The sequence below is a fragment of the Adiantum capillus-veneris genome, chromosome 16 (assembly GCF_014529385.1).
Source record: "Adiantum capillus-veneris isolate H3 chromosome 16, ASM1452938v2, whole genome shotgun sequence".
In the NCBI taxonomy this organism is placed as follows: domain Eukaryota; kingdom Viridiplantae; phylum Streptophyta; class Polypodiopsida; order Polypodiales; family Pteridaceae; genus Adiantum; species Adiantum capillus-veneris.
In genome coordinates, this window is record NC_140946.1 from 136,019,366 (window position 1) to 136,035,011 (window position 15,646).

The 15,646-nt window shown below is 40.7% G+C and overlaps 1 protein-coding gene across 1 annotated transcript; it reads left to right on the forward strand.

Annotated features, from left to right (window-relative positions):
- Window positions 1–237: 237 nt before the first annotated feature.
- Window positions 238–4,244, forward strand: LOC147439925 (uncharacterized). The gene is made up of 4 exons (XM_086484086.1): window positions 238–287; window positions 979–1,025; window positions 2,318–3,366; window positions 4,224–4,244. Exons 1-4 carry the CDS (start codon window positions 238–240, stop codon window positions 4,242–4,244), a joined length of 1,167 nt encoding a protein of 388 aa, XP_086340212.1.
- Window positions 4,245–15,646: the final 11,402 nt, after the last annotated feature.

The window sequence follows — 15,646 nt, forward strand, 5'->3', positions numbered from 1 at the left end:
TATTTGTTTTTGGCGAAATTTCGTAAATTTGGCGAAATTTGGATTTATTTTTATAAATTTTGGCTATATTTTGGTAAATTTTGACCATTTTTTCGCCAAGTATGGCTATGAGCATAAGGTTTTTGGTGGGAACGATCGCCAAAAGTTAAACGTAGAGAGGGATAAGGGAGGGCACCTAAATGTGTGAAACCCTATCGAAGAGAACTCTGGCGAGACTGCGTATGGAAGTGGTGAATCATGAAGTTTAAGGATTTGGAGGAAGAGCATGTGGAGCATGCTTTAGCTTTGTAACTCAAGCCCTCTTACAAGCTTAAGGTAAGAAATCGCTGTTTATTTCTATTCTCCTGCACAGACCTCAACAAAATGGTTTCTTCAATTCTTTGTCTTGAACACATAAGTTTGAAGGCATGTTTCAATTCAACATGTAAATTATTTTGTCTCGTTTCTTTTTGTCTTCACACACCTCAACGCAGACTTCAGAGGTTTCTTCATTCCTCTTTTTTTGAACACATAAGTAAAGTAACAAGTCTTTTCTTTTGCACATGCCTCAAGACTCAAAAGCCTTCTTCTAAACGTTTTCTTCAATCAAAAGATTGGGATTCACTATGTGGGTAGAAAGTACACCCTGCAGGTAGAAAAGTGCACCCTGTAAAATTGTGAATTTAAACAGTGTTGAAAGCTTTTACTTTTGAAAATGCTCACTCAATGCTTTGATTTGTGTGGGCCTTTTCATTCAAAGGCATTTTCTTATGTGAGGTGAGATGTTAAAACTAAAGACTAAATTTCAAAAGGTCCTTTTCGTTCATAGTTTAACATTAGTGCTTATGCCTTCATTTCAATTTTGCTTTGCTTTGCTTTGCTTTAATGAAAGGTCACTTTCATTCAAAATTTAAAAGCTTTGTTTCCATGGAGTGTTCGAGAAAAGTGTGCCTCAACTTAGCCTTGAGTTGGTTGAAAAGCCAAATCAACCGGTTGAAGAGAGGAGAAGAAAGAGAAAATCCGTTCGAAAAACTTACGAAAAAAGAGTTAAAGTGCAAAAAACATCGGTTATGTTGTGAAATTTCTTGCTTGAATCTGAGTGAGAGAGAGAGAGAGAGAGAGAGAGAGATTTTAGAAGATTCTACATGTTTTTCTTTTGTGATTAGAGAAAGCTGCATGGTTACCTGCTATCAAGATATTTTTAGTCCGAACGTCGAACGATTCTTCTCAAAGGTATGTTTCTTTGCTACTAGCTAAAAAAGTATTCTACCTTATTGTTAAGCACTTACATTCCATGAATTTATTCTTGTATACTTGTAGATGGCATCAAAGAACCTTAAGGTACCTGCTTCATATAAGTTTAAGTCATTTTTTGGTTCTTCAAATGTTGCTAGTACAGAGCCACATGCCACCCATGTTTTGCATGAGGGTTTGAATGCGATGCATGCAAATGAAGTTGGTAATTCAAATGCGGTGTGTAGAAAAACCACCAAGGGAAAGGGAAAGGATAAAGTAGGTGAAAAACGCACTTGGAAAGATTATGATGCATCTAGAAGCTTTCGTATAGAGTGGCTTGTTGACTTTCCTTGGGCGGAGCAAGTAGAGGGTAAAGGGAAAGTGAGGTGCAAGTTATGTGAGCTTATAGACAAGAGGCCTCGTATAATGGATTCCAAGCGTGACACTTTAGAGAAGCACGAGGGGAAACGCTATGCAAAAATTGTAATTGAGGGAGAAGAGGTGGATAGTGTATTTTGGGCTACAAAAAACAAACACAAAGAGAATGAGAAAAAATATGATGAACTGCTTAAGACTGAGGCAAATCAAGAAACAATTGAGTGTTACATGCATACACAAACTAGCCAAATGTTTTTGGCTAAAAAACCCCAATTTGCTTGCATTTTTTATCTTCTCAACAAAGGGAGACCCATGAATGATTTTCCTCGAAATCAATATTTATATGCATTCCTTGGAGTTCCTTCCTTACCGACCAAGCATTGGTCTATCACTTCAGGTTGGGAGATGGCAGAATGCATGGATGATGTGTTTCAAGATAGGGTGAGACGTGATGTGCATGCAAGTTCATTTCTTGCCTTGAGTTTAGATGAAGTCACAGCAAATGACAACACACAATGGATGGCAATGCATGTGTATACTGTGAAGAACTATAGAAGAGAAGTAAATTACCTTTGTTTGTCTAAGATTGATGGTTCTCCTAATGCCGAAAACTTGTTAAGCTTGGTAATCGAGAACTTGAAAGTGTTTGGAGGTATTGGGAGTACCGAATTAGGAGGAAGGTTAATGTGTGTTGGGTGTGATGGTGCAAGTGTTCTTCAAGGAGATCGTGCAGGATTGATTGTTCGTCTTACATTAGAGTATGATCCTTTTGTTTTGGGAATCCATTGCATGGCACATAGAACAAATTTGGCTGGAAAAATAATATCAAAGGTTGCATTAGTTTCTAAGATAGAAGGTGTCATCCATGATGTCTATAATTACTTCTCTAGGTCTCCCAAGAGACTTAGTGAGTACAAGAAAGAGGCCGAAGGTTTGAGCAAAGGTAGAAAATTTCTAAGGGATGTTGAAACGCGATGGATTTCCTTATATAAGCCCATTCTAAGACTATATGAGGAATATCGCACTTTGGTTTTGAAAATGAAGAAGGATTGTGGAGATAATGTGGATGCTTTAAGAGTCTTTGAAGAGTTGGTAGACATTGAAATTATTCTAGGAATACCATGTGTACTCCCTCTTTTGGAACGCATGCATATGCTTGTGAAGTTGTCTCAAGCTCGAGATGTATATGTACTTGACTTTGTTGAATGCATTGAAAATACTAAGAAGGTTTTGAAAGAAATGTATGATTTACAATTGGGGTTTCAAGGGCCAAAGTTCAAAATGTGGACTAGCCTTGTGTATGGTTCTAAGAGTGATAGTTGGCTTGATTTTAATGAGAAAGATGAGCTAGGTATTGTCCTCAGTAATATGTTTATAACTGTGAAGGGTGGATTTGAAGGTCAAGGTGTGAGACATTCTAGAAGGGAAGGGGTGTCCAATAATGTGTTTCTTGAGACTATTGAGAATGTGAAAAGGGAATGCCATGCTGCTGCTATTTTTTTGGTGCAAGAAATTAATGACAGATTCCCATCACATGACTTGGTTGAAGCATTTTCCATCATCTACCCACAATTTTGGTACTCTCTAACATGTGAAGTGGATTTTTTAAGGCATTTGAAGACTTTGCAGGCCACATATTGCACTCAAAGAGAAGTGGGTGGTTGCTTCTATGGTCCTATCTTGGACGCAGAGAAGCTAGATTCCCAATCTTCCTTCTTTACTACAACAATGAAGGCACATGTTGCAAAGACTCCAGTGGAGTATGCAAAAGAGGTAACTGTCACTTTTCTTTGGAAAAAGTTGTCCCAAGCTCCTCAATTGTTGTCTCAAATTTCCGAGTATGCAAAGCTTGCTGACCTTGCCTTAGTGATGATTATGGTAGTGTCGAAGATGAAAGGACTTTTAGTAGGCTTGATTTCATAAAAAATAAGAAGAGGAATAGATTAGATAAGCATTTGGACATTTGTGTCCGTGCTTTTGAGCAAAAGTTTTATGATATCAATACATTTCCTTTCAATGAAGCTTGTAATGTATGGAATGATCGTCCTATGCGTACAAGGTATCACAGCTCATGCATTGAGGAGGAAGAAGAAGATCTTGATGATATTAGTGATATAGACAGTGACGATACATGCTAGAAGCTTCATGCTCATGATTTGATAGTATGTGCTGCCAATGATGCAATTGTGGATTGTAGCTGGTGTATGTGGTTCAAGATGATGCACTGCCATTCTTCCTTGATGGGTTGCTTCATGATTGACAGGATGCCTTGCCATTATGCCTTGTTATTTTTATATTCATGCATGATCAAATGGGTTGTTTCATGGATTAGCAGGATGCCTTGCCATTATGCCATTGTGTTTCATGGATCAACATGATGCAAAGCCATGGCCCATTGTGCCATTGTGGTTCTGGTATATTTTGATCAACATGATGCGTTTTCTAGTGTTGTTGGTAGATGTGCCATGATGGATGTATTTCAACTTTCTATATTTTTGGATCTATGAAAATGTGCTTGGTTGCAGCTTTTGGTAAAGGCATATATGATATGAGTAAGGAAGGTTTGTAAGTACGCATGTTAATCTTAGTGTATTTTATTTTCTTACTGATGTCTATTTGGGGTTGTGCAGGGAAGGGGAGAGGATAGTTGATTCACTATCCTTAGTGAATCAACTATTCTCTCCTTGGAGGGAGCTTGGTGTAGCCATGGAGGTTCATACCTCATGGTGAAGGGGTTCAACTCCCCTACTCTCTGATTATTCTAAAATAAAATTCAATGGTAAGTTTATATTATTTCCACTTGACAATGTATATAGTCCAAAAATATGACTCTCTCTCTCTCTCTCTCTCTCTCTCTCACACACACACACACACACACATACAATAGTTTCATAAACATCAAAGCTGAAGGTGTCACTATAAAAAGTTTATGTTGTTTTCTATCCAAAAAGAACCTCACATTAGAGGGTATCAAGGGTCTTAAGACTATAGTTTGAAGGTTGTTATCCATGCACAAAGCACTTGACATTGGACATCCAAACTTAACTCTTTTTGAAAACAAAAATATAAATGTGAAGCATATTTTAAGATCCATATAGGAAATATTTCATACCTATAACAATTGGATAGTATTGCCTACCTAAGTGCTATATTCGTAGTCAATTTTGAGAGAAAATGACTTTGCACCTATCTCTCTCTCTCTCTTTCTCTCTCACCTCTCTCTCTCTCTCACACACACACACACACACACAAACACACACACACACACATGTACACATGCTTGAAGAGAATAGACATTGAAGCTTATGTAAATGATAGCATTTTCTACTCATAGTATTTTCTTCATGTCAACCAAAACCTTCTCAAATTGCTAGAAATACAAATTTTTTATTTGCAATAAGCACAAAAATTTTAGCTAGCCTTATTGTCTTGAGTTTGGGTCCTCTCTCATTAAACTTCCTTTACCCACCTACCTATGCCCCCCTTAAAAAAATTCCTTGCACTCGTGAGAGAGAGAGAGAGAGAGAAGAGAGAGAAGACAGAGAGAGAGAGAGAGCATGTCGTAATGTCTTATAAATAATCATACTATTAATGCAATCATACAAGAAAATTGCAAACTATGCCTCCTCTTTTCGATGAAAATTAAGTTTTTTTAATAGTGACAAATTCATACTAAACATTCCTTTCACTCGCCAATTTGACAAGTTTATGTTAGGCACAACATTTACTCGCCAGCAAAGTGAGCAAAATTTCAAGAAGGGTGTCCAAAAAAAATACACTGCATGGGGGGTTTGCATTCAAGGTCCACCACTTGTCCAACGTACTTTTCCTAGTAGGTTTGGTCGCAAGATCCACCACTTGTCCAACGTACTTTTCCTAGTAGGTTTGGTCGCAAGATTCACCACTTGTCCACTCTATGTCATTATATTAATAATAATTGGGTGTTAAGGTCCACCACTTTTCCAACCTATAAGGTTATATATTGAATGGTATTTTTTCTCACCACTTGTAATGTCCATGATATGTTTTACATGGGGATTTTGTTCCAAGGTCCACCACTTGTCCAAGCTAAATCTGTTCAAACATAGAGAGAAACAAACGTGCACCACTTGTCCAAGGTAGGCTCCATTGAAACATGGAGAGAATGATGCTCCACCATTTATCCAAGATAGACTCCATTGAAACATGGAGAGAAGTAAGCTCCACCATGTTTCCAAGATGCTAGAGTCCATTGAAATACCCAAAACCCCTGATACTTTGTACATGGGGGGTTTACATTCAAGGTCCACCACTTGTCCAACCTATTATCCCTAGTAGCATGAGTGGCTTGGTCTCAGGATTCACCACTTGTCCACTCTATATCATTATATTAAGAAAAATTGGGTTTCCATATCTAAATGGATCTTTGCTTGGATAAGTGGTAGACCTTGAGCCTTATACACTTCAAGCATACCTTTAACAACAAGTAGTAGTTATTAGTTGACTTAAGTCTAGTTGAACTCCATGGTATTGAGACTAAGAGAGAGTGTAGCATAAAAAAGAGTCAGGATTTTAATTTGACTTTCTTTCTATTAATGAGTAGATCATAGATGGATTTTGGTATCTAATAAAACCTTAGGGTAGACAATGTAAAACTCATGTCTATTGTTGTGTTTGCATTAAGTGTTCTTGTTCTTTAATTTTAGAACCATTACAGAAAAATGGATTGGCTATATGCTGGCATAAATTGAAGAAAACTATTGAATTACCCATCCAACCTCCTCCAAGACCTTGTCCAAGGAATGAATCACATCCTTATCACCTACCACTTGCTTTCAACGACATCAAAAGAGTACTTATCTTGGATCTAGAGGGGTTACTTCTCAAGACAGTTGAAATGAAACATGGAGATTCTATGCCATCTTGGGCTCAACACATGCGACTTGTGGAGGACAAAGATGAAGTTTATCATGTGGTGCGACCAGACGCACAAAGTTATTTGGATTTTTGTGCTGAATACTTTGAGCTATGGATATGGAGTTGCTATAACTTAACAAGGGTGCAACGCATCACACAAAAGTGTTTTCCTGAGCAGTATACCAAGTTCAAGGTGTTTATGAGTAACAAAAATTGCCAAAATCCAAATATCATGTTAGGATTTACAAGGGTTTATCACAAAAATCTGAGTGATATTTGGAAGATATTTGAAGATTTGCATGCAAACAATACCTTAATTTTTGATGACACTCCATATAGGGTGATGTGGAACATGCCAGGGACATATCTTATATTTCCAAAGATGTGGAGGCAAACTTCCGAGCAACTTCAAAACTTCTTGCAGAGAACCATAATTCCATGGTTGGTAGGATGGTTGTATGCAAGAGATAAGAGAGTCTATACATACAACACAATTGTAAATCAGTATAGTGATTCTGAGACAAATTATGTCCTTGGTGTGTACTTGTCAACACGAAAGCATTGAATAAATATGGCTATAAGATGCTTTTTTTATTCTAGTGTGTATCTTTCAACATTTGTATAATTTGATATAGTCTTTTTTATAAAAAAACAAAGGTGTGTCAATTTTATGAACACTTGAATGGAGTGCACCCTACTCTAAGGGGACTTCAATGTACTATTGGAGTGCATCCTATTGTAAGGGGACTCTGATGTATTGCTAGAGTGCACCCAAATTTTTGGGGACTCATTTTTTATTTGATTGGGGCCTATGTTGGGTCATATAGTAAAAGAAATTCATTTTTTGTCAATTCATATCGAGGTTGCATTTATTTGGAACTATGAAAGAATTGATGGTTGATGTCAAAATAAAACTTGTAAGTGTGGATCAGAGAATTCATGGACTTTAAATATGTGAGAGGGATCTTTTTCTTGGGCACAAATGTTTGCTTCAAGAATTTTGTCATTACATACTTTATGTGAAAGAGTTTTAGAACCTAAAAGACTTTGAAAACAAAACTATGGAATCTAAGTGCATGTATTCTTGAATGGCTTGAAAGTTGATGTATACATGCATGTCGCCTTGATGAAGATTTAGATCTGACAAGATGGAAAGATATAATTCTTGGACGTTACCTTTGTCAATTTGGTAATAACATATTTAACTTTCTTTTAATATGGGTGGAAAATATATTATTATGTGCATTTGGAACCTAATTGCTTGACCTTCAAACCAAGATTCCTATGTTATTTTTTCATATACTTTTTTGTACTGAATTAAGATTGTGGATGCAAGGTCCACCACTTGTTCAAGCTAGATCTAAGAAAGTATATATACTGAGTCTTCAAACTAGTAAACCAAGGGAAGAGAGAAGCAGGGTCCATCACTTGTCCAAGCTCATCTCTAGACAACATAGAGAGATGTTATGTCTACTAATTGTCCAATATAGTCATGGAGAAATGATAGAAGGTTGATCCACTTGTCCAACCTATCATCTCTAGTAAAATGGGAGGTTTGGCCTTAAGATTCACCATGTAACCAACATATACTTCATTGTATTATGAAGAGTAGAAAAGAAAAGCTCCACCACTTGTCTAAGGTAGTTCCAAAATCAACATGGAGAGAAGAAAGCTTCACCATTTGTCCAAGATAGGTTCCATTAAAACATGGAAAACCTCATATATGTTGTACATGGAAGATTTTTTCCAAGGTCCACCACTTGTCCAAGCTAGGATCCATTAAAACATGGATAGAAACAAGGCTCCACAACTCGTCCAACCTTTATAGCTGCGAAGTGTACCGTTGTCTAAACTAGGCATGGGAAAATAATAGAAGGTCCACCACTTATCCAATATATTATCTCTAATAGCATGGGAGGTTTGGTCTCAAGATTTAGTAATTGGCTGACCTGTATTTCATTGTATTATGATGAATTTGGTTTTAAGTCAACTACTTATCCAAGCTATAAGTTTATATCTTGAATGGTATTCCTTCCCATCACTTAGAAAACCAATGATATGTTGTGCATGGGAGGGTTTGTGTACAAGGTCCACCACTTGTCCAAGCTAGTTTCATTGAAACATGGATGAAGACAAGCTCCACCATTTGTTAAATCTAGACTCCATTGAAATCTAGAAAATCCATTCTATGTTGTACATGGGGTTTTTGTTTTAAGGTCCAACACTTGTCCAAGCTAAGATCCATTGAAACATGGAGTAGAGAAACACTCCACCACTTGTCCAAGCTAGGCAACATTGATAGTAGTTGGTTTATTTTGAAGATCCACCACGTGTCTAAGCTAACTCTATTGAAACATAGAGAGAAGCAAAGGTCCACCAACTATTCAAGCTAGGCTCCATTGAAACATGGACAGAAGCAAGCTCCACCATTTCTCCAAGATAGTCTCCATTGAAACATGGAGAGAATCAAAGGTCCACCATTTCTCCAAGCCAAGATCTAGTTGTCCAACCTATAAGGTTATATCTTAAATGGTAATCTTTCTAATCACTTGGAATACCCATGATATGTTTTACATGGGGGTTTTGTTCCAAGATCACCACTTGTCCAAGCTAACTCTATTGAAACACAGAGAGAAGCAAAGGTCCACCACTTGTCCAAGCTAGTCTCCATTGAAACAAGGAGAGAAGAAAGCTCCATCATTTCTCCAAGATAGGCTAGCATGGATAAGTGCACCTTGAAACCAACCTTCCTATGAGGCAATAGAGCATATGCTACATATTTTATGTATGCCCCATGCCTCAAATTAAGAAGTTATAGATTAGAAGTGGACCTTGCTTAAATGTCACATGCAATAAATTAAGGAAAAATAGCCAAGTGGATTGTATTCCTCAATGGATCCTTGCTTTCACAAGTTGTGAACCTTGAGTCACTTTTACATTAACTTGGACAAGTGGTGGACTTAGAAACCAAGCTCTCCATGTTGAGATAAGTTGTAGGTAGGACAATAGAACATAGACAACGATAATGGATGCAATATACTCCTCTCCTAATAATCCAATTGATTGAAACCATGATATTTTAGTTGTTTTCATTGTGTATTGTATGTGCATAAAGTGGAATGAGACCTTAAGAAAACTCAAATTTTTGACAAAATCTCTATATTTTATACATGATATATTGAAAGTTGTCCAACCTGGGAATTGGGATTTTCCCACTTTACCTAATATGGTCTTATGAATGCCTCTAGCCAAAAGGGGAGGGCTAATGATAGCCGATTTTTGAAAATCAAAGGAAAAAAAAAGGTTTATTTTTCCTGTGCAGGAGCCGTGGGGGCACCGTCAAAAGGCTCGGCAATGCCTGGTCAACCTCATGACACTGGTTTTTACTGGCATGGCCTTGTCACATGCCCCCCCCTCGATTGGCCGGCCTTATCACCCTCATGCCCTCGCTCATGCATGCCCCAGCCTAGCAGGCCACCCTCGATTTTACTCTCCCTTCTCTCTCTCTCCTTGTAGTTTTATTTCCCAGGCGGGCATCGAATGAAATATCCCACTCACTCTCTCGCTCATATGCCCTCCACACCTCCCTCTTCCCCTCTCTCCCTTCTCGGCACCCACTTTCTCTCCCTCATCCACTCCTTCTCTCTCACTGACAACTCGCTCTCTCTAGCTCTTGTCACGGCCACAAGCCGCAGGCAGTGCTCGGCCATCCTCCCCCTCTATTCCCCTCGTGGCCTACAAGAGGCCAAACACACACACTCTCTCTCTAATATCCTCTCTCTCTTACCCCCACCCCATTGACTCTCTCCCCTCCTCTCGTCCTTGAGCTACCATGCAAGATGGGCCCGGATATTATGCCCCTACCTCCCCTCTCGTCCACACCCCCTTCGGCCATATCCCCCCCCCTTTGTTTTCTTCCCCAACCCTGGCGGACCACCAGCCCTTATATTCCCCCCCCCCCCCCCCCCCCCCCATCTTCACCTAGATCTCCTCTCTCTCTCTCTCTCTCTCTCTCTCTCTCTCTCTCTCTCTCTCTCTCTCTCTTGGGAGAGTGGTCCCGCAAGCCATGGAGGGATCCTTTCTCTCTCTCTCTCTCTCTCTCTCTCTCTCTCTCTCTCTCTCTCTCTCTCTCTCTCAAAATCCCTTTCCACCACACGCCCTATATCCTATCCTCTCACCCTCCCTCACAACCTCAGACTGGAACCCCTCTCACTCTCTTGTCCCATGGTGGGAACTCGCCTTAGGGGCCTGATACTCTCTCTCTTGTTGAGATGTCGAGCTCTACACCTTGAGCTGGCATCCACTACGGGTCTTGGCCGCTTACGGCATTTACTCACTGGCGCGTTAGGTGACCGACACGGAGGATCTCTGCCAGTGATTCTACAGCTGGACTACACTTATAGTGCCAGCCTAGTACGCTTCTAGCGAATTCACACTTAGTGACCGCATGTACATATGTGCTACTTTTCAGCTTTAGCACTTAGTCATTTTGTACTCTCTTTTGTGTGAAGAAGAAGAAGAAGCTTTCCATCTCTGTGTGCTTTGTGCTTGTCTTGTGTAGCTCTCTTGCATCCTCCTTCTTTACATGGTATCAGAGCCTGGTGCAGGCAAGAGAGGCTAAGAGAGCAAGAGCATCACAATCCCTTCGTTCGCACAAGTTTCTGAACAGGTCTCCAAAGTGCAGTATACAGAGATTTACTGTACAAGTACAGTGGTTGTGAAACGCTTGATTGTGGACACTCGTTGAGTGTAGAAAGCGTTACAGGAACCACGATAGTAGGTTCAACAGATTTGCAGGTTTTTGCAGATTGCAGCTATTTTGTCTTAGTGCTTCAAGATGTCTGACGGTTTCAGTCAGATTGTTACTGAGAAGCTTGAGAAAAATAACTACCCTGCATGGAAGTTCAGAATAACAAATTTCCTAAAAGGAAAAGGTTATTGGGACTATGTAGAAGGAGACAATGAAAAGGAACCAGAGATTCCCGAGGCAAATGCTACAGCAGAACAAAGGAAAGCTTTGAGGGACTGGCAACAAAGCCAGAGCAAAGTGATGTATTGGCTTTCTATGAGCATCACAGATGGCATGATGGGCTATCTACAGGATGCTGAAACCCCCGCCATTGCATGGAGAAACTTAGGCAGAGTGTTCGAGGTGAACACCAAGGCCAGAAAGCTTCAACTAAAGTCAAAGCTAAATCAGGTTAAGAGGAACAACCTCTCAATCAATGATTATGCCTTGAAGATCAAGAGTATCATTGAGGCTCTTGGATCTATTAAAGTCTCAGTGGAAGACGATGACATTGTTCGTGCATGCTTGGATGGTCTAGGAGATGAGTATGTACATTTTAGGTCTTCCATGAATACAAGAGACGACATCCCCGTGTTCCAAGATTTGATTTCTATGCTTATTCTTGAGGAGAAGAACCTTGACACATCTTCTTCTCATGGCAGAAATAATTCTGAATAGGCCTTCTATTCTAACTCCAACAGAGGTAGAGGTAGAGGTCGTGGTCAAGGCCCAAGGGGTTGCAGGGGCCAATTTCTGGAAGGTCAATCAAATCAAAACAATACAGGTGGCAGGGGAAACCAGTCTCAAGGCAGGGGGAGTCAAAGAGGTCGTGGTGCAGGATCAAGCAGGCAGCAACATACTCCAGATAGTAGAGAATGTTGGACTTGTGGTGAAAGAGGTCACATGTCACGTGACTGTCCAAAGGGAAAAGCAAGTAGGAAGAGAGAACAGGGCAACTATGCATCTACTAGCAGAGATGCAGATGACAGCAAAAACGAGTGCATGTTTGTTATGCAGCATGTAATGAATACAATGACTGCAGAGAATTCCACCCAAGATGATGTTTGGTATGTGGATTCAGGTGCCTCTAATCACATGACGTCTCGTGGAGAGTGGTTTAGAGATATGCGCAAACCAGATGTGTTAGGCTATGTGCAGACAGGAGATGATACAGCTCACCCCATTGCTCATGTAGGGGACATACCTCTAAATACGAAGAGTGGGAAATCAAAGTACTTAGCAGATGTACTTCATGTCCCAAACATTACAAAGAATCTTGTTTCTGTTGGACAAATGGTTGAGCAGGGTTTGCAGGTTCGCTTCAATCCAAATGGCTGTTATGTAGAAGATTTCCAGAATGGCTGTGAGCTGATCACAGAGGGCAAATGTGTGGGCAGAATGTTTACGCTGAATGTAGACATGCTTGAGGTAAAAGTTGCATTATTTGCACAGGGCACAGGTGTTGTGGCTGATGTTGACATTTGGCACAAACGCATTGGCCATGTCAATGAGCAGAGATTGCGCAGCATGCAATCAAAACAGATTGTAAAAGGTTTGCCCAAATTCAAGGTGGATGGTATGCATAAAGTGTGTGCAGCATGCCAGTTTGGAAAACAGTCAAAGGGCTCATTTCCACATGAGCGCAATGTATGTAAAAGGCCACTTGAGGTGGTGCACATAGATGTTTGGGGTCCAACCGATACTGCAAGTATACATGGTTGCAGGTATTATGTGTCTTTCATTGATGACCATACAAGGAAAGTATGGGTCTACTTCATGCGTAACAAAAGTGAAGTGTTTGGTCACTTTCAAGACTTCAAAGTCATGATTGAGAAGGAGACAGATATGCAAATCAAGACATTGAGGTCAGATGGAGGGGGAGAGTACTTCTCCAATGATTTTTCAGATTTTCTACGAATGCATGGTATACACAGGCAGTTTACATGCAGATATACTCCACAGCAGAATGGGGTCGCAGAAAGGAAAAACAGGCACATTGCAGAGGTTGCACGTGCATTGATGAATGAGAAGAACATGCCTCATCATTTCTGGGCTGAAGCTGTAAATACAGCTGTGTACATTATGAACAGGACACCTACAGCTGCGGTGCATGATGTAACACCTGAGGAAAAGTTTACAGGTACAAAGCCTGATTTGGCACACTTGAAAGTGTTTGGCTGCATAGCTTACGTGCATGTACCAGATGAGTTGCGTAGGAAATTGGATCCTAAAGCAGAGAAATGTATTCTTGTGGGATATTCCCTTGAACAAAAGGGGTACAGGTGCTACAATCCTACTACACGAGAATTACGAGTGAGCAGAGATGTAGTCTTTGATGAGATGAGCAGCTGGTACAGTAATGCACATGGCACTATTGGGGCTGATGTAAAAGATGATGTGGTTGTACAAAATGTGAGGCCACAGTCACAGGTTTTGAGTGGACCACAAGAGTCCTCTTCTCGTGGCTCTGTTGAGAAACCATGGAATGGTAGACTACGTACGCAGGTTACTCCACCAACAGGTACAGGGAATGTATCACGAAAAGGAAAGGAAAAGGTTGATGAACCTCCCTTTATGGTTGATGCATCATCAGGTTTTTCACATGTAGACATGGATTCAGATGGTTCTGAACAAAGTCTTGATGAGGAATTTGGAATTCCGGCTGTCAGGACACCTGGTGTAAGGAAAGTACAAGAAGATGCTAGAGGGCAAAGGAGTGACCAAGGACCACGCAGATCTAATAGAGTCAGAAATCCAGTTCAGAAATTGACTTATGATGGGTATCTAGCGCATCACCAAGCCTACATGGCTAAGGTGATACAGGATGTGGAGCCCACATGTTTTGAGGATGCAATTGGAAATGTGCATTGGGATGATGCAATGAATGAAGAGATGGCTGCATTGGAAGCAAATGACACATGGGAGTTGGTGCCATTGACAAGTGGCAAGAAAGCTATTGGCTGTAAATGGGTGTATAAAACCAAGCATAAGGCTGCTGGTAACATTGAGCGTCACAAGGCAAGGCTGGTCGCAAAGGGTTATGCACAGACGTATGGCATAGACTATGAGGAGACCTTTGCTCTAGTGGCAAAGATGACGACTGTGAGAGCTGTCATAGCAGTGGCTGCATCTAGAGGATGGATTATGCATCAAATGGATGTAAAGAATGCCTTCTTGAATGGTGAGTTGCAAGAGGAAGTGTATATGGATCAGCCACCTGGTTATGTCGATCCAGGTTACCCAGATTATGTATGCAGACTTCTCAAAGCTTTGTATGGTTTGAAGCAGGGCTCTAGAGCATGGTATGATAGGATTGCCAAGTATCTTGTCAGTATTGGTTTTAGGAGAGCTCATGCTGATCATTCACTCTATGTACGTGAGAGTGATGTGGGGATTGTGGTCATTACCATATATGTAGATGACCTTATTATTGTTGGTGACAATGCTATGGAGATTGACCATGTGAAGGGTCTTCTCAAACAGGAGTTTGAAATGAAAGATTTGGGCGAGTTGCGCTACTTTCTTGGCATTGAAGTGATCAGGACTCTAGAGGGTGTATGGCTGTCACAGAGACAATATGCTTTGGACATGTTGTCAAAGTATGGTATGGCTGATTGTAAGCCGATTTCCATTCCCTTGGATGTGAATGCAAAGCTGAGTGCAGAGAAGGGTGATGTTGTTGAGGATGTCAATATGTACAGGAAGATGGTGGGTAGTCTAATCTACTTGACTATCACAAGGCCAGACTTGAGCTACACAGTAGGCTTGGAGAGTCAGTTCATGCAGCTTCCGAGGAAGCCACATTTGGATGGAGTACGACGCACACTTAGGTATGTGCAAGGGACTCTTGACTACGCATTGTTCTATGCAGCAGATGCACCATTAGCATTGTATGGGTATACAGATGCAGATTGGGCAGGTAGCATTGTTGATAGGAGATCTACGAGTGGCTTCATGTTCTCTTTTGGGAGTGCTACTATTACTTGGAGCAGCAAAAAGCAGCCTACGGTTGCTTTATCGAGCATAGAGGCCGAGTACAGAGGTGCAGCAGTTGCGGCGTGCGAGGTAGCTTGGCTACGCACATTACTTGAGGACTTGGGAGTGCAGATGGACCAGCAGATTTTCATTCATTGTGACAACCTCAGCAGCATGCAGTTGGCTAGGAACCCAGTGTTCCATGCTAGGACCAAACACATAGAGGTCCATTACCACTACGTTCGAGAGCGAGTGTTGGCGGGCGACATCGACTTGGTCTACGTCAGCACAGAGGAGCAGATAGCGGATATCTTTACCAAGGCCCTCGGAGCTGAGAAGCTTCGACGTTTCCGGACTATGCTTGGACTCTGCGACATGCAGAGCTCGAGGGGG